Raw genomic sequence first — 24,384 nt, forward strand, 5'->3', positions numbered from 1 at the left:
ACAACCCTACTGCTTTTACCATCTGCTCATGACTCCTCTGTGGCAAATATCTTAGAACTCCTGGGCATTGTTTACCATTGCTCTGTTGGTGTATTTCTCTGTTGTCTTCTTACTCAGCCTATATCCCAGAAGGCTTAATTCACCATATATTTTTTCTTTTTTTGAAACAGAGCCTCACTGTGTTGCACATTCCTGGGCTCAAGCGATCTTCCTGCCTCAGCCTTCTGAGTAGCTGGGACTACAGGTGCCCGCCACAATGCCCAGCTCATTTTTTCTATTTTTTTTTTAGATTGAGTCTCACTTTGTCACCCTCAGTAGAGTGCTGTAACATCGTAGCTCACAGCAACCTCAAACTTTTGGGCTCAAGTAATCCTCTTGCCTTAGCCTCTCAAGTAATTGAGACTATAGGTGCCCACCACAATGCCTGGCTGTTTTTTAGAAACAGGGTCTCACTTTGGCTTAGACTGGTCTCAAACGCTTAAGCTCAAGTGATCCACCCACCTCACACCTCCCAGAGTGCTAGGGTTATTGGTGTGAGCCACCACGCCCTGTCAAATTTACCAAATATTTCAGAAAAACTCTTTCGTCCAGGCTTCTGGCCTGGACCCGAGAGGGAATTTAGAGATAAGAGACACTCCTGCCTGCTGGAAGCCTGCAATCTAGTGAAATAAATAAAATAAGTGACCTGAGAGGTATGTAGGTTGCTGGGAATTCAGAGAGCCAGAAAGATTAGGGAGATTTAAGAGAAGTGTTATAGTGGGGGCTGAATTTGAAATGGGAATTGTAGATGATTAGCAGTTCCTTAGGTGAGAGCGCTTTCTAGCTGAGAAATGCCAGCATGAGCAAGGCATGGAGTCTGCAAATCCTTTTAGGGATAATAGTGAGAAATGCTGCTGAGCTGAAGCACAGGAATGGGAGGAGAAAGGGCTGGAAAAAGTATATTAGGCCATATAAGGAAAGACTTCTTTAACATATGTCCCCAAAATAAAGATTTCTTTTTTTTTTTTTTTGCATTTTTTTTTTGGCCGGGGCTGGGTTTGAACCCCCCACCTCTGGCATATGGGGCCAGTGCCCTACTCCTTTGAGCCACAGGCACTACCCCAAAATAAAGATTTCTTACATAACCACAATACAGTTATTACAGCTATGAAAAAATTTCAGCAAAATTATGAAATACCTTCCAGGCCCTATTCCACTTACCTTAGTTATTATAAATGACTATGGGGAAGGCGATGGTGAGGAACTATAGCTCCCAAACATGTATGCAGTAATTTTTTTTTAAGATTTACCCCCTCCCAATGTACAGAAAAGTTAAAAGAATAGGTCAATGAACACTAGAATATTTTCCACCCAGATTCAGCAAGTGTTAATATTGTTCTACATTTACTTTCTTGTCATGGTTCTTGCCCTTTCTCTCTAAATATCTGGATTCTAACTTCGCAGCAGCCAGGCATATTGGGGCAGAATCCTCAGGGCAGTACTTTAGGGATTGGCATTACATGGGCTTTCTTTAGGAAGTAACCCAAAAGTACAATTTATTGTCTTCTTTCTTTGAATTCTTTCTTTTTTTGAGACAGAGCCTCAAGCTGTCACCCTGGGTAGAGTGCTGTGGCATCACAGCTCACAGCAACTTCCAACTCCTGGGCTCAAGCGATTCTCTTGCCTCTGCCTCCCAAGTAGCTGGGATTACAGGCACCTGCCACAACGCCCAGCTGTTTTTTGGTTGTAGCCGTCATTGTTGTATGTGGCTGGCGCCTTAGCCGCTTGAGCCACAGGCACCGAGCCTCTTAGAATTCTTTCAATAAACAGCTGTTGTACATCTGCACATTCTGTTCCCTCAGGATCTCTTGGTTAAGGAAGAACACCTACAACATGGTATAAGGGCCCTGACACATAAACCTGCTGCTTATAGCAATTAAGATCTTGGCCCCAAAGCACTGGGGTATATTTCAGGGTGATAATACTAATGCTTTTACTTTGAGAGTAGAAGGTGGGTAGTTTCCCTCAATAGCCCCCACACCCTCCACGCCTTTTAGCCTTGAGCCTTTTGGGGATTGGGAGATGGTCTGCCCTAGTCATGCCCAGCAGTGACTCCAGACTGAGTTTTCTCCTTTGTGTCTGTCTTTTCTGTCCTCTTCACCTAAGAAGAACAAAGCCATGGGCACAGGAAAGGAGGGGTAGCAGAAGGGAAGTAAGAGCTGCACTTGCCACTAAACAAGGTGGTTTTGCAACTTTCTGGTAGAGAACAGTGTTTTGTTGGGGGAAGAAGGTGGAGCTAGGGAGGGTGGCAGCCCTCTGTACCCAAGGCTGGGTGATGAGTGAGGTGGAGTAAAAGACAAACACAAACAGATATGGCCAAACCAAAAAGGAACCACAGCCATTTACAGGCAAGAGAGTGAAACTAGGCATAATGATGGTGGATATCCTCTTTGTATGGCAGCACTGAGAAAGCAGTTTACATGCATAATATCATTTAATCCTCAACAACTTCAGGAGATAAGTATTATCCTAACAGGGGAAAGGAAGCTCTGAGTCTCAAGAATTTAAGTGACTTGCCCAAAGGCTTATAGTCAGTAAATGGAAAGACCAAAATGGGAGCCTGTATCTCTCTGATTCCATAGTTCTTGACCTTAATCACTATGTAGAGAGCTCCAGGAGTGAGAGACACTACCCTCTAGGATTAAGAATGGAAGCACTTGAGTCAAAGTCTCTACACAGACTCTGCCATGTGCTCCAGATCTAGGCGCTCTTGCATGGGATGCACAGCCCTTCATAATGAGACTCCAGTCACACTTTTCTAGCTTCATTCCCCTTGAGTCCCCAGACACAACCCAAACCAGCCATGCTGAACCATCTCATGAAACTGCATACTCCCATGACTTTGCTAATGCTGTAGTCTTTCCTGGAATCCTCTTCCCATTTTCAACCTTTGTACTCTGTTACAATCTAGCAAAATCCTACTTCAAGGCCCTGCCTATTCATCTCCTGTATCAGTCTCACTCCCCTTTCTGTTACAATTATTAAGTATTTGTGCGCTTGGGGGGTTGGGCTTGTGGTTCATGCCTGTAGTCTTAGAACTCTGGGAGGCCAAGGCAGGTGGATTGCCTGAGCTCACAGGTTGGAGACCAGCCTGAGCAAGAGCAAGACCCCCATCTCTAAAAAATAGTCCGCATTGTGGCGGGTGCCTGTAGTCCCAGCTACTTGGGAGGCTGAGATAAGAGGATCACTTGAGCCCAAGAGTTTGAGGTTGCTGTGAGCTGTGATGCCACAGCACTCTACCAAGGACAACAAAGTGAGACTCTGTCTCAAAAAAAAGCATCTATGTCCTGGATGATGAAAAATATCAATGACCAAGGAAAGTGTCTGAGAAACATAAATAACCAAAGAAAGTACCCAATCCTTAAGGAGCTTACAGTTTAGAAGGATACATAGATTATAGTTTCTAATCTGGGCCTGGGGGATGGTGGTACCCCCTTCCAAGATGGGGATTACAGGTAGAAGTCTTAGATTTTTCTTACTACATGTAATTACTTGTTTATACAAGTGAATGGCCCCTATCGGAACAGACTGGGTCTTATTCATCACCATGTCTTTTACATTAGTACTGAGATTAGTGTGATGGCTGGCTCTCAGATTTCCTATTGAGAGTAGATAGATATGGATAGCATCATGTCTAGCTGAGTTTCAAACATATTATATCAGGCTTTGCAGAGTTTTCCACAAGGACCCTCATGAAAGAAAAGTGCCCTAACCACCTCTCTAACTTGATCTATCTAGAGGAATTGGTGGCCATGGCTGGAAGAAGAGTCTCTCAAGTGAAAAATATCTTTAGTGCTCATGTTTTATCTTTAAAGCCATGCACATATTATATTCTTCACAATCTTTGTTTTATTTTTATTTATTCATTTATTGATTGATTGATTTTGAGACAGGGTCTCCCTTTGTTGCCCAGGATGTAGTGTGCAGTGGCACAGTTATAGCTCACTGCAGCCTTGAATTCCTAGGTTCAAGCAATCCTCCTGCCTTAGCCTCCCTAGTAGCTGGGACTACAGATGTGACCCACTATGCCTGTCCTTAATCCATGTTTTAATATAATGCTCTCTTCCTTCTCATTATTTAAAAAAAATTTTTTTTTAAAGTTAACAATGACAGGCCTGGCATAATGGCTCAGGCCTGTAATCTGTAATCCCAACATTTTGGAAGCCCTAGGCAGGAGGATTGCTTGAGGCTAGGAGTTTGAGAACAGCCTGGACAACATAGTAAAACTTCCTCTCTACAAAAATAATTTTTTTGGGTTTTTTTTGCCGTTTTTGGCCGGGGCTGGGTTTGAACTCGCCACTTCCGACATAGGGGGCTGGCGCCGTACTCCTTTGAGCCACAGGCGCCGCCCCAAAAATAATTTTTAAAAATTGACAGACTATGGTGGTGCATTCCTATAGTCCTGGTTACTAGGGAGGCTGAGCCTGGAAGATTGATTAAGCCCAGAAGTTCAAGGTTGTAGTAAGCTATGACCGTGCCACTGAACCCCATCATGGGCAACACAGGGAGACCCTATCTCCCCCCCCCAAAAAAAAAGTTAAAATTCCAGGAAGATTTACCTTATCTATTCTGAGCTTTATATATAAAGCCCACTATAGCATACCCTCAGAGGTACCCCCAATCTGAGAAGAGCCACAAAACCTGATTGTTTTTCAATAATTTGTTCTATTCCTACTTCTGTTGGGCTGATGATTACAGCCCCTGAGACTTAAGTGATCCTAGTATCATATAAGGCCAGCAGATAAGAGACTTGACTATAACTCTGGGCCTTTCTGTCTTATATTCCCAGGTACTGCAGAAATTGGGGAAAACTGTAGAAACCAAAGATGAGCGATTTGAACAAAGTGCCAACAACTTCTACCAACAACAGGTAATCTGGATGGTGGAGAAGGGAAGCTTGGAGGAAGAAGGAGACATGAGGGCTGAATGGCAGAACAGCAGGTTCAGCAAAGTAGCAAATGTCCCTGCTAATCCATCCTGTCCCTCAGGGCTAAAGCCACAGGGTGACTCACTGCTTAATATTTCCCTGGAAACCAGAGAAACTTACCTTTCCAGTTCCTTCTGACCCTGCGATTTAGGGGGATAAAGGAATGTTCTTTTCTTTTATTGGTTACCCTCAGGACTGCCAAGGTACAGTGGCATCACCAAGTCCTTAGACAACATCAAAACGAGCCTCTGCCACCTTAGTTTTTGGTTTATTCACCTACCCAGCATTCACCTCCTCTGCCACCCTCCAGCTCATCTCATCTCAACAGCACCATGCTTTCTACATTGTTTCTTTGTTCACTACATCTACCCCACCTGTGCCCTATGTTCTAAAATACCTCCATCTTTCACCTGTCATTTCTACCAACAAGCCTCTTGTTCCTTCCACTTCAACTAGGTATTATGGATAATTTCATGTAGAAAATTTACATAAAGAAGTAGATTACATTGGGTGGCACCTGTGGTTCAGTGGGTAGGGCGCCAGCCCCATATACCGAGGGTGGCAGGTTCGAACCTAGCCCCAGCCAAATTGCAACAAAAAATAGCTGGGCATTGTGGTGGGTGCCTGTAGTCCCAGCTACTCGAGAGGCTGAGGCAAGAGAATCACCTAAACCCAAGAGTTGGAGGTTGCTGTGAGCTGTGATGCCATGGTACTCTACCAAGGGTGACAAAGTGAGACTCTGTTTCAAAAAAAAAAAAAAGTATATTATAGGGCCAGGCACAGTGGCTCACACCTATAATGCTAGCACTCTGGGAGGCCAATGCAGGTAGATTGCTTGAGTTCGTAAGTTCGAGACCAGCCTGAGCTAGAGTGAGACCCTGTCTCTAAAAAGTAGCTGGCATTATGGTGGCTGCGTATAGTCCCAGCTACTTGGGAGGCTGAGGCAAGAGGATCACTTGAGCCCAAGAGTTTGAGGTTGCTGTAAGTTATGATGATGCCATGGCACTCTACCCAGGGTGACAGAGTGAGACTGTCTCAGAAAGAAAAAAGGAAGTAGATTATGGAGGTTTAGCCTTTGTGGGATATTTGACTTTCCACCTACCACATGCAAGGCATTGTGATCAGCGCTTCACATGCATTATCTCATTTAATTTTTATAGGAGGCTTAGAGATTGCTATCTCCTCTTTATAATAGAAGACAGTTATTAACTTAAATGAATATCCAGTTGCAATGCAATACTGACACTGCCCAGAGTTAAGGCAAATTAACTGGTTAAGGGCATAGTCTCCTACAAGACTACCCTCACTTTAGATACTAGCTGTAAGCTCTGGGGTTCCCAGTCTACTGCACTTCTAACCAACTAGATACAGATGGTAGAGTTCCTATTACCTGCTCAGGTTTGATAATTCACTAGAATGACTCCCAGAACTTGGGAAAGTACTCTGCTTACAATCACAATTTTATTATAAAAGATACAAATCAGGACCAGCCAAATGAAAAGATACATGGGGGCGGCGCCTGTGGCTCAGTCGGTAAGGCGCCGGCCCCATATACCGAGGGTGGCGGGTTCAAACCTGGCCCCGGCCAAACTGCAACCAAAAAATAGCCGGGCGTTGTGGCGGGCGCCTGTAGTCCCAGCTACTCGGGAGGCTGAGGCAAGAGAATCGCTTAAGCCCAGGAGTTGGAGGTTGCTGTGAGCTGTGTGAGGCCACGGCACTCTACCGAGGGCCATAAAGTGAGACTCTGTCTCTACAAAAAAAAAAAAAAAAGAAAAAGAAAAGATACATGGGGTGAGATTTGGGAAGGTCCCACACACTAAGCTTCTGTGTCTTCAGAACATGTCACCCTCTCAGCACATTGATGTAGGATTACTTAGGTAAGCTCCGGTGTCTAGAGTTCTTATTGAAATTTCTGAATCATTCACTAAGTGATTGAACTCAATCTCTCATTCCTTTTCCCCTCCCCAAGAAGTCAGGCTGATATCATCTGTCTTGGAGCCTCAACTTTCTAATTACTGGGTTCATTTTTCCAGCCTGGCCAGCCACCATCCTGAATCATTTGTTTAGCATAAACTCAGGAATGATGTAAAGGGACTACTGTAAATAACAAAGATACAGGATTTTTTTTTTTCCTTGAGACAGAGTTTCACTCTGTTGCCCTGGGTAGAGTCCCATGCGTCATAGCTCACAGCAACCTTGAACTCATGGGCTCAAGCAATCCTCTTGCCTCAGGGTTTTCATTTTTAGTACATTTGGTACATTTTTAGAGATGGGTCTTGAACTCATGATCTTATGTAATCTGCCTGCCTCAGCCTCCCAGAGTACTAGGATTACAGGTGTGAGCCACCGTACCTGGCCTACAAATTCTTTATTAGATGTATCGGTTAAATTACATGAAAAATAATTTTTTAAATTGTATTAAAAGGATATTAACTATCATGTAATTCAGTAGTTAATTGTATAACAGAATCATTTGGGAACTATTTTACAAATGCAAGGTCTCTGGGAGTAGCACTTGGGAAACTTATTTTTAAACTATTTTTTAATGAAAAATTTCAAACATATATAAAGGTAGAGAAATATGTATAATAAATGTACATGTACCTATCACTCAGCTTCCATGATTTATATACTCATGGACAGTCTAGTTCCATCTGTGTCCCCACCCACTTTCTCCTGTCCTGAGCATTATGAAGCAAGTTCCAGATGTCATCATCTATCAACCTAAATAACAAACAGAAAGAGGCTGTCTAAAAGAAAAACACATTTATTCAGGAATAAAGCATTGCCATGGGACAACATGTGCATATTCAGGGAGGTAAAGGAAGACAAAGGTTTCTAAAGGAAAAAAGAACAAGGATTACGTGATTATTTTGGAATATAGCTTTGGCTACAGGTCAATAATAAGGTGATGCCAGTCCAAGGACAGGCAGTTGCTGGGCACGTGTCCTTGCAAAAGAATTTATTGTATAAGGTTATGATAGGTTTTGTGTAAGATTGTGGTTTTTGCAATCTTTTGTGATAATTTTTGTTATCAGACACAGAAGCATGCAGACCCTCTCTTCATGGCCTTTCTTGGCTATATTTGTCAGGGCTTTTTATTTTTATTTTATTTATTTATTTATTTGCAGTTTTTAACCCACCACCTCCGGTATATGGGGCTGGCGCCCTACTCACTGAGCCACAGGTGCCACCCAGGGCTTTTTTTTTTTTTTTTTAAACACTAGTGACTCCATTTGGATTCTGACAACTTTCACATATCCATAAAAATTTCATTATCAATCTCTAAAGGTGACAACTCTTAAAATGTAACCATACTACCATTATCATAACTCAGTATGTTTTTCTTTTTTTGTATGTGGTTTTTGGCCGGGGCTGGGTTTGAACCCACCACCTCCAGCATATGGGACCGGCGCCCTACTCCTTGAGCCACAGGCGCCACCCCTCAGTATGTTTTTCTATAAAACATTTACTCACTACAACAAATTAGAAAGTACATTAAGAAAAAATGAATTTAAAAAACAGTAATGATTTCACATCTTTCTAAGCTATGACCATTGCTATTTTACAGCCTTACAGTTACTTTTCTATGTGTGTAAGATATCTAAATATATCTATTATAAATAAATGTGAGGTTTACAAAAGTGAGATTGTAGTCCATGCATATGGTTTTGAAACCTATCTTCTTCTCTTAATGATATAATACAAATATCTTTTCAGATATTTCAGATTAAATATTCCACTAAAATTTTAGTGCTGTCCAAAAATTCAGCATCATGCCTTAGTATTACAAAATATCCGTTCAATGTTCAAATTCCCCTGATTGTGTCATTGTTTTTTTTTTACAATTTTTTTTAAAGTCAGCAACTCTCTGACATGTTTAAGTCTTTTAAAGATTTAAAGTTAAATCTCTTAACCTATGGGTTTCTAATTCCTGCCTTCTTACATCTTATTTGTTGATGACACCAAGTTGTTTGTCTTGAAGTTTCCTACAGTCTATATTTTGTTGACTGAAGCCCTGTGGTATTGTTCAACATGTTCCTCTGTCTCCTGTATTTTCTAATTTTGAGGCTTGATGAGATTCAGATTTTTGTTTGTTTTGGTAGCAAGAATACTTTATAGATGTTACTGTATTTTTCCATCAGGAGGCACATAACATCTGGTTGTCTCCTTAGTTTTGTTTTATGTTGTTGTTATATATTATTTCTGATGGTGACAGCAGCTTCTGCTTCCAATTTATGGCCTTAAAATCAAATCTGATAATCTAGCTTCATCTTTCCCTCCTGGATCTCCACTGGATCAAGCACTTTCAACATTTGCTCAGGGTTCAGTCATGCTGCTTACACTTGTTTTGTTGATTAGAATTCATTTTCCTCCGAAAAGTAGGACAGGACAAGGACTTTCTCCATTCTCAGTCTCCCAGTCTCTTAGGAGAAAGGTCTGTCTACCTGAGTGCTTAGGATAAGCTTCCTGAGTGAGTGGTTCATTAACTGAGGGTTGGGACTGTTTGTATAAGGGGTAGGAAGAACTGACTCAGACTCTTTATGGCAATGCCAAGAATTTGGCGAGGATTCAGAGAGTAGAAGTGATAAAATCATAAGGTTTAGAGCTAGAAATGGCTTTACCCAGCATTTACAGATGAGGAAACTGAAGCCAAAGAAGTGGAATAACCTGCTAGTTGCTGGTAAAGCCAAGTTTCTTAACTCCCAGACCAGTAAGAACCTAAAACTTTTAGAGTCACATCTTTCAGGAGAGGAGAAAGATGCTGGGATTATCCAGCCTGGAGACAATCAGAGAAACAAAATGACCCCGTGCTGTCCCATATTCCACCTGCCATTCCATCCACACCAATACAACCTTCACACACACACCCATACTTCATTTTCTGTGAGGAAAGAGCAAGAGCATGAAGGAGAACTTTGTGACTAAGGCTTGAATCTAAAACACAAATGGAAGGCCAGGTGCAGTGGTTCACACCTGTAATCCCAGCACTCTGGGAGGCCGAGGCAGGTGGATTGCCTGAGCTCACAGGTTCGAGACCAGCCTGAGCAAAAGCAAGACCCCATCTCTAAAAATAGCCAGGCATTGTGGCAGGCATCTCTAGTCCCAGCTACTTGGGAGGCTGGGCAAGAGAATCACTTAAGCCTGAGTTTGAAGTTGCTGTGAGCTCTGATGCCACAGCACTCTACCGAGGGCAACAAAGTGAGACTCTGTCTCAAAAAAATAAATAAATAAATAAACCACAAATGGAGATGGGCTTTTCGGAGATTCAGTGGAGAGCAGAGGTATTTACATTTCTGGACTATGATATAGATAGCATCCCTAATTTTAAACTGTGTACAATCATACACAGTAGCCTTGATTATTACACTGATCTGATTTTTCAGGCCATGTGATATCTAATAGGAAAAAGAATTAAGAATTTCATTTGTATAGCTGGGTGTTATGGCAGGCGTCTATGGTCCCAGCTTGGGAGGCTGCGGCAAGAGAATCGCTTAAACCCAAGAGTTTGAAGTTGCTGTGAGCTGTGATGCCACAGCACTCTACCCAGGGCAGCAAAGTGAGACTCTGTCTTAAAAAAAAAAGAATTTAATTTGTAGAAATTATGTATGTGTAAGATAGTTTAATAGATTTTATTACTCAAATATTTTTGAAATATAACTTCATGGTGAAAGTGTTGTTTTCTTTCAAAAAAAGATTTAAAAGCCCTATTAAATCTTATAATCCCTCAAACTCTCTCAAAGCTCTTTAAAACCTTGATTATTACATTCTCAGAACTCTTGAACTTATCAACCTTATCCATGTTTAAAACATATTATGTGCATGTAACATCTTAGGCTATCTAAACCTTTTCTGTGAATGAACAAACAAGGAGGAAGTGAGATATCCTTCCTGGTAAGTGCTGAGTGTTTCTGAATTTTGTTAAACTGACAAAATCTGTCTCCTTTTTGCTATTCTGAATGTTTTCTCACGGTCACCAGTGACCTCCAACCACCAAGTTCAATGCATTTTATCAATTCTTCCTTATTCTGACCTCTCTACAGGACTGACCCTTCCTTAATCGGTCCTCTGACGTTCTCTTGATGCTCATTTGCTATAACACTGCACAGTTCCAGTTCTCCTACTTCTCTGACCGTGTCTCTGACTCCTTTGAAACTATCTTTGTCTTCATGTCTCTGGCATTTAGCCCCTTGAGAGGGATTTGATTTTATTTTTATTTATTTTTTTTTGAGACAGAGTCTCACTTTGTCACCCTTGGTAGAGCGCTGTGGCGTCACAGCTCACAGCAACCTCAAACTTTTGGGCTTAGCCGATTCTCTTGCCTCAGCCTCCCTAGTAGCTGGGACTACAGGCGCCCGCCACAAGGCCCGGCTATTTTTTTTTTTCTTTTGGTTGCAGTTGTCATTGTTGTTTAGCAGGCCCAAGCTGGGTTTGAACCCGCCACCCCAGTGTATGTGGCTGATGCCCTAACCACTGAGCAACAGGTGCCAAGCCTTGAGGATTTTAATCTGAAGTAAGGTCAGAATTTTGGAGGTGCAAATAGCCGGGCGTTGTGGCGGGTGCCTGTAGTCCCAGCTACTCAGGAGGCTGAGGCAAGAGAATTGCTTAAAGCCCAGGAGTTGGAGGTTGCTGTGAGCTGTGTGAGGCCACGGCACTCTACCGAGGGCCATAAAGTGAGACTCTGTCTCTACAAAAAAAAAAAAAAAAAAAAAAATTTTGGAGGAGCTTAGGAGTGAGCTCCAGAGGCAAGAAAATCAATGAAATAATTAGTCCAATTTTCTTTGTTTATTTTACCAATAGACCTTGATTTTCTGCTGCTAAAATTAATAGTGATCTTTTCCTAAATATTTCTACAGGAAAAAAGCTTTTAAATCATGAGATAAAATTTTTTGAATTCTTTTTTTTTTTTCTAATAGAACTTTCTGAATTTTTCTTTTTTTCTCCCATAAATTTTTGTACTTTAGGTATACACAATAGCTTATCAAGTAACAAATACAGCAAATAACAAGTGAACAAGTCCACAGCACATATTTTAAGGTACACTAACTAATGCATCCCAGCTTTCAAGTATAGGCAGTCCCCAAGTTGCAAACGTCTGACTTACACACAATTCTCACTTACAAATGGAGACTATTACCATAAGTCCCAAAGTTATAAACATGCAACTGATGTATGACTCCCATGTAGGAAAGAAGGTACAGACATCTGACTTAGATACAAATCATACTTGTGAGTAGAAGCTATTATAGGTAATAGGTAAACATGCCTGTTCCAACTTACATAAAAATTCAACTTGAGAACAAAACTACGGAACCTCTCTGATGAGTAGCCCAGGCACTGCCTGTGCTCTTATCACCTGAACCAATCTTTGTTGCTCTGTAGAGTAAGTACCCTTGTTATGGGCAACACCTCTTAGTCCAGTCCCACAATCCTGGGTCAGATTCCAAAACGTCAACCTTAAACTTCTTTTCCACCCACCTCTTAGAAACTGGAGTTCACGCATAGGAAGGAGACCAAAATGGGAGGGGGGGCTTTAAACAACACCATTAAGGAAACCTGTGAGAAAGAAGTCTTGGTGAAGGGCACAAGAATGTCTTCAAGCACATGTGAAAGAGAAATTAGATCTTCTTTGTGGTTATGTAGACATAAGACTAGTGGGCAAAAGTTCTAACAAAGAACTTTAAAAAGAGGCAGTACTGTCTCAGATAAGAGGCTGTCGGTTTCTGGTTCCTGGAAGTATTTAAGAAGCAAAAACTAAGTGGACATTTGTCAGAGTTATAGTAAAAACAGTTCATCTATCAACTTGAAATTTGAACTTCTAACTCAAAATGATACCTTCCTCTCTTCTTTTTTAGGACGGGGAAACCTAGTCTGTGCTTGAGAGTTCCAACCCTAAAAATCAGAATTCACACATAGAAGCAAAGACAAAAGCAGGGATAGATAGAACTATAGATGGAGATGGGTTTGAACCAGGAGGAGAGTGAATAAAGAGACTCCTGGGGGAGAAGTGTAAAGCGGTGACTGATGGAAGGGCAAAGTGAGGCAAGGCAGAGAAAGATGTCAGGAGAGGAGAGGAGGGTCTGGGTGGGGTTCAGAGAAGGAAGAGGTGTGTGCAAAAAATAGTAGCAATTTATCTACCCAAAGAAGAGAGTGTAAGCCAGAGGATCACAGTCACAAAGAAAACACTTACATTTCAACAGAGCTACTTGGGTATTGGCTCCTATTCACTGGCAGAGAGAACAAAGGGAAGAAAGAAGACACGCCACTGCAGTGGGAGCTCCAGCAGCCCCAACCTCAAAAACGGACACAAACTTGTCGACAAAGAGTAAAATCTAATTTATAATACTTGTGAATGTTCGAAGAAATTTCAGGTGTATTTCCTCTTTTAACCCATTTTTTATTTTGATTTCTGGAACATCCTTTGAGATGTACTCTTCTTCAGTTTCCAAATGTATTTTACCCTTTCAGGCAGAAGGCCACAAGCTTTACAAGGATCTGAAGAACTTCCTTAGTGCAGTCAAAGGTGGGTATTACAGCATAGCAGGGTCCAGAGGACATTTACACAGCTACTAAGTGGTCTGGGGAGTAGAAAAAGAAACCTAGGATTTTTATCACTTGTTTGCCTTTGACTCCTGGGACTTTGTGGGGCAAGGAAGAGTGACTTTCTATCCTAGCCCCATCCAGCTTCCCTCAGTAATGACATAAATCTTTTGAGTTTGTCCTTCTAAATCGGATGAACTGATTTGTCACCCATGTGGTTATACCCACCTACTTTTAGGGAAACTTGATGGTAGGACTGGATTCTCTCTTTTCAGTGATGCATGAAAGTTCAAAGAAAGTGTCAGAAACTCTACAGGAAATCTATAGCAGCGAATGGGACGGTTATGAGGAGCTGACAGCCATTGTAGGGGTAAGGGTGGCTTGGGCACCACAGCTTTTGAGCACTTACTCCTGTTCTCATCTCAACCTCAGCTCAGCTTAGCTTCCTTATCCGAGAACACAGGTGAAGAAAGGAACAGTTCACATTGTCCATTTGTATTGCCTCCATCACTGGATGGTGGAAAGAAGCTGGAACTGTGAAATTTAAAAACAAATTTTCCCTAATTTGTGGATTCCTCTGGTTTTGACCACCTTTCCCTCTTTAAAACTTTATGGGGCTGCGCCTGAGGCTCTGTGAGTAAGGTGCCGGCCCCATATACTAAGGGTGGCAGGTTCGAACCCAGCCCCAGCCAAACTGCAACAAAAAAATAGCCAAGCCCTGTAGCGGGCGCCTATAGTCCCAGCTACTTAGGAGGCTGAAGCAAGAGAATCACTTAAGCCCAAGAGTTGGAGGTTGCTGTGAGCTGTGACGCCAGGGCACTCTACCGAGGGCAACATAGTGAGACTATCTCAAAAAATAAATAAAGTAAAATAAAAACTAACTTCATGCAGTTATTTATTTCCAAACTTCCCTATTCTCTAAGGTCTAGAATCCAAGGCTTTGGCAATATGTTACTATTCCTAATCCCTGACTGTATGTACACTTTCCCGCAGGGGCTGTTTCTTTTCTTCTTCTGATTCTTTCCCAGAATCCAACATGATATCATAAATAACATGCTCCCTGGAAGGGAGTTGTTGTTAAGTAAAACCTTTGCCAGCCTCTGCCTTCGTCCCACAGAATAATGATCTCCTTTGGGAAGACTATGAAGAGAAACTGGCTGACCAGGCTTTGAGGACCATGGAAAACTATGTAGCCCAGTTCAGCGAGATCAAGGTACTCGATTTACAGAATCAGGCTGGGTTATAGATGGCCTGTGTAGGTTAGAGAACATAGTAGGCTAAACTTCACTGAGTCAGGTAAGTGAGGAGAAGGATTAGGCTGAGGATTCAAGTTAGGATGGAGAGTTAGAGGCAGTGCGAAGGTCATGTTTAAATTCAGACTTTGGTGACCTAGATTTGGCTGGTTTTTAATTAGATCTAAGGCAGTGGTTCTCAACCTTCCTAATGCCACGACCCTTTAATACAGTTCCTCATGTTGTGATGATCCCCAACCATAAAATTATTTTCATTGTGGGTTGAGAACCACTGATCTAAGGCAAGGCATTCCCGTCAGCTGTAGAGAAATATTTAATGGTGCTGAAGACATTTCATATGTAGAAGAGAAAACTTGAAGGAGAGAGAATAGTTATTTTCAAATAACTATCAGGCGATGGCACCTGCAGCCCCAGCTGCTCTGGAGTCTGAGGCAGGAGGGTCCCCTGAGCCCCAAGTCTGAGCTGCTGTGAAATGTGATGCCACAGCACTCCACCCTCCAGCCAGGGCACAGAGTGAGACTCTGCCTCAGAAAAAAAAGAAAAAAACACTGACTCTACAGGAAGAAATTAGAAGGAGGCTGATGTAAGTTTCTAATAGTTAAAGCTTTCTAAAAATGAAATGCACTCTAAGATAGTGAGTTGTCTATTTTCTGTTCAAGCAGGAGCCAGACTGTATCTTAGATATTGTAGAAAAGCTTCATGTATTATGTTGAAATTGGACCAGATAATTGCTAAGATCTTTTCAAATTCCATGACTGAGAGATTAAGATAGGCCAGTGACATAGTTTGCTTTTCCTGGTAAAATTTATAGTTTGGATTAGTTTGAGTCGACTTTCTTTCAGTGCCCATAATAATTTACTATTTTTATGGCACTTTAGAGTTTTCAAAGCAATTTATATTCAGCTTCTTTTTTTTTTTCTTTTTTTTTTGAGACAGAGTCTTGCTGACCTTAGCAACCTCAAACTCTTGGGCTTAAGCAATTCCCCTGCCTCAGCCTTGCCTCATGGGTAGCTGAGACTACAGGTGCCAGCTAATTTTTCTATTTTTAGTAGGGATGGAGTCTTACTTTGCTCAGTCTGGTCTCAAACTCCCTGCTCAAGGGTTCGTCCCTCCTCGGCCTCACAGAGTACTAGGATTACAGGTGTGAGCCACTGCACCTGACCTATATTCAGCATCTGAACTTTAAAAGAAGATTTCTATAGGGCAGATGAGGCTACTGAGGTTCCAAAACAGACGTGCACTTGCCGTTACCCACAAGGCTAATGCACAGAAGAGTGAGGACTAAGACCCAAAACTCCAGATGTTCTATTTGGTGGGATTCTCAAGGCCATTTCTCTAGGAGGCTGAAACAGTTTATAATGGTTCATAGGAAATACTATAATTTAATACAAGTTTCCATATGATCTACAGGATTGCCCCTTACTCTGTCTCCCCTTGAGAAGCCCCATTCTTCCCAGATATTAAAGAAGTTCCCTTGGGCACTAAATCCTGTTACAAAGTGTTATTTGGTAATAGGACTCAGGAATCTTGCCTCTCTGTTTGGTACTTTGTTCCCTACATCCTGACCTCTGAAAAGTGAGTATCCACACTCTTTTTCATCACCATGGGTTAGGAGAGAATCGCCAAGCGGGGTCGGAAACTTGTGGACTATGACAGTGCCCGACACCATCTGGAGGCAGTGCAGAATGCCAAGAAGAAAGATGAGGCCAAGGCTGCCAGGGTAAAGCAAAACAACTGGGTAAAACCTTCCCGTTCTCCCTCTCCCCATAGGCAGGTGGCCTAGCCAAGATGGGTATAGGAAATGATAAATTCTGCATCCAGTGTCCTGAAGGAAATCCTGTTTCTTCTGACATTGATGCTATAAGGATACTCAGAGTCTTGAGGCTGGGGAACACATGGGTCTGGGGACAGAGAGGTTTGAGTGCAAGTCTGGTCCCTGAAAAAATGCAAAGGATAAAAGAGGCAGCCTCTATCCTTGGGTTCAGGACTGATCAGTATTGTCTTATCTGTAGGCAGAGGAAGAGTTCAACAAAGCCCAGATTGTGTTTGAAGATCTGAACCAGGAACTACTGGAGGAGCTGCCTATTCTTTATAACAGGTAATGACTGAGATTCAGGCAGCCCAAATATTCACCTCTTGAAAAGAGCCGTGGTTCAAGAGTGTGATATCGTTTCCCCTCCACCGTGTGATACTAGGCAAGCTACCTTATCTCTCTAGACCCTAGCTAATTTCTTCATCTACGATAGAGTGATAACTATCCTTGTTCTGCCAGCTTTTCTGGGTTTGAAAACAAGATGCTTCTTGGGTAGGAAAGATCTTGGCAAGTAAAGTGTTGTTATCATGCATACTAGGAGTTCTGCTTTCATGCTCAAATGTGTATTGTTTTAAACAAGTTTGGTTTATAAACATGCAGATTTACTTAGAAGATGAACCATGGGATGATTTTTTGCATTAATGAAGATACTTTTGCTTCACAGTAAATAAGTGTTTAGATTTAAATTTTCTACATTGGAAGAGAAATCTGAGCAGAAACTCCATTTGCATCTATTTTCTTCTCTTTGTACAGGATATACTTTAATACAATTGTACTCAGAGTATTTTGCATTTTTACTTAATATTAGTCCATTAGAACCTTTTTAATGGCTACGTATATTATAAAACAATTATATGACTTCTAATTTAAATAGAATTGAAATTTAATGCGGCCTCTTTAAATATAAACTGCCTCAATTCATTTACAGGAGAATTCCATTAATGCACATCCAGGCATGGAAGTCCTGTATTGCATAAAGAGAAAGAATAACTACTTATTATGATAATTATAATTATATGGCTTTACATTTATACAGTCCTTTAAAATAATTTTTCAAAGCACTTTCATGTCTACTTCAGTACCTCAAGAGCCCAAATGATACAGCTTCATGAAACTGCTAAACTTTGGTGTCAGCCTGAGCTGATGATATTGTCTTCCCTAGGCTTCCTGCTCCTAAAGAGTCATGTGTGCTCCTGGCCCAGCTCTGATGAATCCAGATCCCAGAACATCCTAGGGTGTGGAATGCCTTTCTCTGAGGAGTCTTGGTTGTAGCTGGTTTGGGTTTAAGGTCCTACCTTGCATTCAAAGAACTCCTTTACCATCCCTTACCTCTAAGTGTTGCTTTGCTTTCTAACAGTCGTATCGGTTGTTATGTGACCATCTTCCAAAACATTTCCAACTTGAGAGATGTCTTCTACAGGGAAATGAGCAAGGTGAGAAACATCTGGCCAATTGAAACTGCTAGGTATGTTTTTCTATTAAATATGAGGGTAGCTCTGATTTACATAATTTCTTTAAATATCTATTTTGTCATCACAGACTTTGACTTTCATCTCATGATGAAATAATAGTACTTCACTGATTATGTTCAACTATATTAAAGTACATATATACACTACCAGAGAGCCCTTCCACCTCCCTTAACAACTGAATAAGTGCATCCAACCTTGGGCATCAGTATGAATAAAGGAGATTAGGCATATGGAAGGAACAACTGAAACCAACTTCTTAAGCACAAGTCAGTTTCTCAGGTAGTTGGTCTGGAATAGGACCAATATATCAGTGATAGGCAGCCATATAACATAATCTTATGGGGTCTTTTCTGATCCTGGGATTCTAAGATTCTGTTTTAGTACAATATTAATCATATTCACATAGCCACAGATATTACTCTTCATAGTTTCTTTGGCTATAGTATAATTAACCTACCAAATTTAAGAAATCAATTTATTGTGAATATATTTGAAGCTCCCAATGTCCCATTTTAATAATGAAAATGAGTTTTTATTCCCTGGATCACCCGGGAGAAGCCAGAACCTCAAATCAAACACAAGTTATGGACCCTGCCTTGAGAGGGCTGCCAGTCTGAAGGAAGAGGTGTCATGGGACAGGACCTTGGACGTTAGTGCTAGGGACATGAGGAGGAATTATAGATCAGAGTTGAAAGGTTGAAAGGCTTTTGTTTTGAGAAACTGTCTGAAGGAGAGGGGAGAAGGGCTATGGCAGTCTTGGGTTCTCATTTGGCTAAAATCCCTTTCTCTCTTGCTGACTCTAGTTGAACCACAATCTGTACGAGGTGATGAGCAAACTGGAGAAGCAACATTCCAACAAAGTCTTTGTTGTGAAGGGACTATCAAGGTGAGCAAATTCTAAGGCTCTTCTGCTTCACTTGTCCTGTGTGTACATTAGCGTATTCAACATCCTCGTCTCCAATCACACATCCTGACTTTTCCCTTATGTTCATGTGCATGATGTTTGTAGTTTATACTATGCCCTCATACACTATTTTTCTTTTCCTTAAATATTTCAGGCATAGCTAAAGGTATAAAGAACAATACAACAAGTAACCATATACCTACTACCAAATTTAAGAAATCAATTTATTGTGAATATAGTTGAAGCTCCCATCGTCCCTTATCCACTCTCTTTCTCTTTCTGCTTACCAAAGGTAACCATTGTGTTACATTTAGTATTTATTATTTCCATGCATGTCTTTTTACTTCACGCACACCTGCATATAAAATACTGTTTTACATATTTTAAACTTTATATAAATGGACTTATGCTGTATTTCTTCTGTAACTTCCTTTGTTCTCTCAACAGTGTTTGTAACATTTATCCTTATTGCTATATGTTACTAGCTCTGTTCTTTCCTTTCCATAACTGTTATCGATGCTCTTATGTGCCTAATTCATGTTTGATTTATCTATCTTCCTGCTATTTTTAAGACATTTGGGTTGTTTTCTGGTTTTTCACTATCATAAATAACATTGCAATGAACATGTTTTACATTTTCCTTTGAATATTATCAAGAGCTTCTTTAGTCTGTACTTGGAGTGAAATTGCTGAGTCATAGGTCTGTCACTGGGGCTTCTTGAGTCTTACTGGATGTTGCCAAATTGCTCTCCAAAGTGACTGTTCCAGTTTACAGCCCTTCGGCAATAATTAAGAGTTCCATGGCTCCACATTCTTGCTATATGTGAAACTGTCAGACTTCTCAATTCTTCCACACTTACGGGTATAAAATGGAATTTTTTGCGGTTGTGAATCACAGCTCCATAACTGCTATTTATCTTGAGCATCTTTTCATGTTATTGGCCATTTAAGTTTCCTGTTCTGTGACTTTTCTATTCGTCCTTTTCCCATTTTTCAGTTGGATTAAGCCTTTTTAAAAAACTGATTTATGGGCGGCGCCTGTGGCTCAGTCGGTAAGGTGCCGGCCCCATATACCAGGGGTGGCGGGTTCAAACCCGGCCCCGGCCTAACTGCAACCAAAAAATAGCCGGGCGTTGTGGCGGGCGCCTGTAGTCCCAGCTACTCGGGAGGCTGAGGCAAGAGAATCACTTAAGCCCAGGAGTTGGAGGTTGCTGTGAGCTGTGTGAGGCCACGGCACTCTACCGAGGGCCATAAAGTGAGACCCTGTCTCTACAAAAAAAAAAAAAAAAAAACTGATTTATATGAGTTTTTATTTGTTTTGTTTGTTGGTATACTCTGGATATTAATTATATCCTTTAATTATATCCTTCACAAATATCTTTCCCCAATCTATTATGGCCTCCTTTTTCCACTTTGTTTTGTGACATCTTTTACCTTCATACATTTTTTAATGTGTTAATATAAGGGTACATACAATTAGGTTACATTATTTGCATTTGTAAGATAAAGTCCAAAGTCTGAGCTGTAGTTAAGTCTTTCACCCAGGAAATGCATTACTAGACATTTACCCAGAAGAAAAAAAATCATTTTACCATAAGGACATTTGAACTTGAATGTTTATAGCAGCTCAGTTCAACTGCAAAGATGTGGAACCAACCCAAGTGTCCATCAACCTGTGAATTGATTAATAAATTGTGGTATATGTATGCGGTGGAATACTATTCAGCCATAAAAAAGATGGAGACTTTGCATTTTTTGTATTTACCTGGATGGATTTGGAGAACATTCTCCTAAGAAAGAATCTCAAGAATGGAAAAGCAAGCATCCCATATACTCAGTACTAATCTGAAAATAGTAGAACAACAACTACAGGCCCACATGAGAGGAAAAACACAATTAAATTCAAGAAGTTGGGGGAGGGTGCTCGCTTCGGCAGCACATATACTAAAATTGGAACGATACAGAGAAGATTAGCATGGCCCCTGCGCAAGGATGACACGCAAATTCGTGAAGCGTTCCATATTAAAAAAAAAAAAAAAAAGAAGTTGGGGGAGGGAGCTCAATTAGTTCCCACCTGTGGCACACGTCCTTCATATAGTCTTCATACTAGTAAGTGTGAGCAACTCACTTGTCCCCCACAATGTGACCACTTGCTTATTCTGAAGCCTTTGTTTAGAAAGTATCATTAAGCCCCTTCTATGCATGAGGTTTTATGCTGGGTATTAGGGATCCAGAACGTAGGAGACATGTCCTTTTCCAAAAGTGATTTACAGAAAGTTAGAAATATAGAAAATGTGCTGAAGGAGACAAGGAAGAATATAAGCTTGCACATACTAATGAAACCATTAGGATTCCAGAGAGTCCAATGTGTGGATGGTTCAAGGGGGCTTTCGGGAGGTGGTGAAACAGCTTGGGACTGAAGGGAGAATAGGACTCACATTTATTGCTTGTACTACACATTTTGCAATTAGTTACAAGCTTAAACATAATCACTATACTGGCAGCACCTGTGGCTCAAAGGAGTAGGACGCCAGCCCCATATGCCAGAGGTGGCGGGTTCAAACCCAGCCCCGGCCAAAAACTGCAAAAATAATAATCACTATAGAGCCAATGTAGACTTCCTAGACAAATTTCCTTTGTCTTCAAAAGTTCTCTTTTCTCCTCAGTATTGAAAGTCAAAGTTCTACAACTGTCTGTTCTTCCCAAACTGACCATCATTTACACTGAGATGTCCCAGAACCTTGAGGGAAAATGTGGTTTTCCCTTGCTATGTTTTGAGCCTTCTAGAATGTGAGTGCCACAAAGAGCCTATGTCATGCTTGTCCTACATCAGGAACTCACAGGGCAAGGACTAAGTTTCCTCTTCTTCCTACCTCCCATCCTTGTGCCCAGAACACAGCACATAATTGGTAACTGTCATTTTTTTGAGACAGAGTCTCACTTTCTTGCCCCTGGTAGAGTGCTGTGGCATCACAGCTCATAGCAACCTCAAACTCTTGGGCTCAAGCGATTATCTTGTCTCAGCCTCCCAAGTAGCTGGGACTACAGGCACCCACCACAATGCCTGGCTATTTTTGTTGTTGTAGTTGTCGTTTAGCTGGCCTGGGCTGGGGTCGAACCTGCCAGCCTCAGTGTACGTGGCCGGCGCCCTACCCACTGAGCTACCAGTACCTGTCATTTTTATGTGGGTTGCTTGTCACAGCATCTTCATTAACAAACCAGTCCATAACTTTGTTTTATGTGAGTTTCTGTGTAAAGACACATTATCTAATATACATTGCTGATTTGTCAGAGTCACACTATGTCACCCTCGGTACAGTGCTGTGGCATCACAGCTCACAGCAACTCCAACTCTTGGGCTTAAGTGATTCTCTGGCCTCAGCCTCCCAAGTAGCTGGGACTAGAGGTGCCCGCCACAACGCCTGGCTATTTTTTTGTTGTTGTTGCAGTTGTCATTGCTTTAGCTGGCCCTGGCCAGTTTTGAACCTGCCAGCCTTGGTGTATGTGGCCGGCGCCCTGCTGACTGAGCTACAGATGCTGCCAGACACTTATTTATAATATGAGAGCTGAAATAAGAAGGTAGATCTATGTCTTGTTAAAACCTCAGCTGGGAAAGTGAATATCAGGTGACTCATTTTCCACCACTTGTGCATATCCATGAATGAGTGGGAAGGTACCCCAGGCACTGATTTAGGGTGACAGATAAGTAGAATTCACAGGTACGAAATCTGTGTGGAGCAACTGTATATCACCCATTAATCTTTTCCCCAGAGGAAATATTTGCTAATATTTTGCTGTGTTTTTTTCCAGTTTCTTTTTCTATAAATATTTTACATAATTGAGATCATGATGTAGCTATAATTTTATGAACTTCTTTCACTTCACTTGATAAGTGTTAGTGCATATTATACAAACTTTCTAACATTTTAATTTGTTTTATTCTGTTTTATCATTGTGTAAATGCCTTCTAATGTATTTGTGGCTATGTAGGTTACCTCTCGTTTTTAGCTCTTCTAAATCTCAGTGTCCTTCTTTTTTAGCAGCAAGAGACGCTCTTTAGTCATTTCTCCCCCAGTTCGAACATCTGCAGTCTCCAGCCCTCTTACCTCACCTACCAGTCCCTCTGCACTTGCCTTGAAGGAAAGTGAACCTGTCTCAGCAGCTGAAGAAGACCTGGCACCTGATGCAGCCCAGGGAGAAGACAATTCTGAAATCAAAGAAGAGCCCTTAGAAGATGAGGGAACAGAAGAGGAAGAGTCTGAAGCCAGTTCCTCTGAGGAAGAAAAGTCTCTACCAGCCTACAATGGCCCAACCCAGGCCCAGCCCTCTCCTACTGCTGAGGATGGCAAGTCCCAGGATAAGGTTCTCCCTTGCTCCCCAGCCCCATCACCAGGCAGAGCCCTGATTCCTTCAGAGCAGCCTTCATCACCCCCAGAAGTAGTCCTCCGACCCCGCACCTCAAGTGAAGGATCCGACCAACCAAAGAAGAAAGCCTCTATCCAGAGGACCTCAGCACCCCCTAGTAGGCCTCCTCCACCCAGAGCCACTCCGAGCCCCAGGTCCTCCTCGGGGAACAGCCCTCCGGCCTCTGGAGGGGGTTCACCCACCAGCCCCAGAGCCTTCTTGGGGACTGGGACTCCAAGTCCTAGGGCCTCCTTAGAGGCCTCTCCTAATCCAGAGCCACCAGAAAAGCCAGGAAGAACTCCTGGGGCGCGAGAAAAGGAAAACATCCATAGTCCAAACCCAGAAGAACTTTGTGCTTCTCCCACTATGATGATCCCTCAGGTAAGAGTGGATCCAGCTGGGTCTATGTTCCCTTTTATTTTTTTTATTTTTTAATTTTTCTCAGAAGTGGGCCCATGCTGTTTTGTCCCACCTGGAATGCAGTGGTACAATCAGCTTTCTATAGCTTCAAATTCCTCCTAAGTTCAAATGATCATCCCTGCTCAGCCTACCAAGAAGCCAGGTCTATAGGCACATGCCACTGCACCCAGCTAACATCTAAAAAAATTTTTTTTAGTAGAGATGGACTCTCACTGTGTTAACCAGGCTGATCTCAAACTCCTGGACTCAAGCAATCCTCCCACCCTGGCCTTCCAAAGTACGAAGGTGTGAGACACCTTTTATAAACTCCATGTAGTTCATTGATACTATAGTCAGGTTGTCCCATAGTTGATGAGATGTCATAGTATAGTCTCAAGAACACTCTTGGAGGCTCCGCGCCTGTGGCTCAAGCGGCTAAGGCACCAGCCACATACACCTGAGCTTGCAGGTTCGAATCCAGCCCAGGCCCGCCAAACAACAAGGACGGCTGCAACCAAAAAATAGCCCAGAGCTGTGACAGGCACCTGTAATCCCAGCTTCTTGGGAGATGGAGGCAGGAGAATCACTTGAGCCCAGGAGTTGGAGGTTGCTGTGAGCTGTGATGCCACAGC

The 24,384-nt window shown here is 41.9% G+C and overlaps 1 protein-coding gene and 1 non-coding gene across 5 annotated transcripts in view; both read left to right on the forward strand.

The window, feature by feature from the left end:
• BIN2 (bridging integrator 2) overlaps positions 1–24,384 on the forward strand; it is a 39,240-nt gene that overhangs the window by 3,642 nt on the left and 11,214 nt on the right. The window contains exons 2-10 of one of the 4 annotated variants that reach the window (XR_008373487.1): positions 4,829–4,909; positions 13,436–13,490; positions 13,783–13,877; positions 14,625–14,720; positions 16,373–16,480; positions 16,773–16,858; positions 17,931–18,006; positions 18,849–18,931; positions 22,990–23,736. Coding sequence is in view for 3 of the 4 variants with exons in the window: in XM_053558013.1 (XP_053413988.1) it covers positions 4,829–4,909; positions 13,436–13,490; positions 13,783–13,877; positions 14,625–14,720; positions 16,373–16,480; positions 16,773–16,858; positions 17,931–18,006; positions 18,849–18,931; positions 22,990–23,734 (1,425 nt within the window). In the remaining variant the exon portion in view is untranslated. Of the gene's footprint in view, positions 1–4,828; positions 4,910–13,435; positions 13,491–13,782; positions 13,878–14,624; positions 14,721–16,372; positions 16,481–16,772; positions 16,859–17,930; positions 18,007–18,848; positions 18,932–22,989; positions 23,737–24,384 lie in introns of those variants that run through there. The other 3 variants (XM_053558013.1, XM_053558014.1, XM_053558015.1) reach the window with 3 other exon arrangements.
• LOC128562847 (U6 spliceosomal RNA) lies at positions 20,870–20,976 on the forward strand. The gene has a single exon (XR_008373547.1). It is a non-coding gene; the product is annotated as a U6 spliceosomal RNA (small nuclear RNA).

The sequence above is a fragment of the Nycticebus coucang genome, chromosome 12 (assembly GCF_027406575.1).
Source record: "Nycticebus coucang isolate mNycCou1 chromosome 12, mNycCou1.pri, whole genome shotgun sequence".
Lineage (NCBI taxonomy): Eukaryota > Metazoa > Chordata > Mammalia > Primates > Lorisidae > Nycticebus > Nycticebus coucang.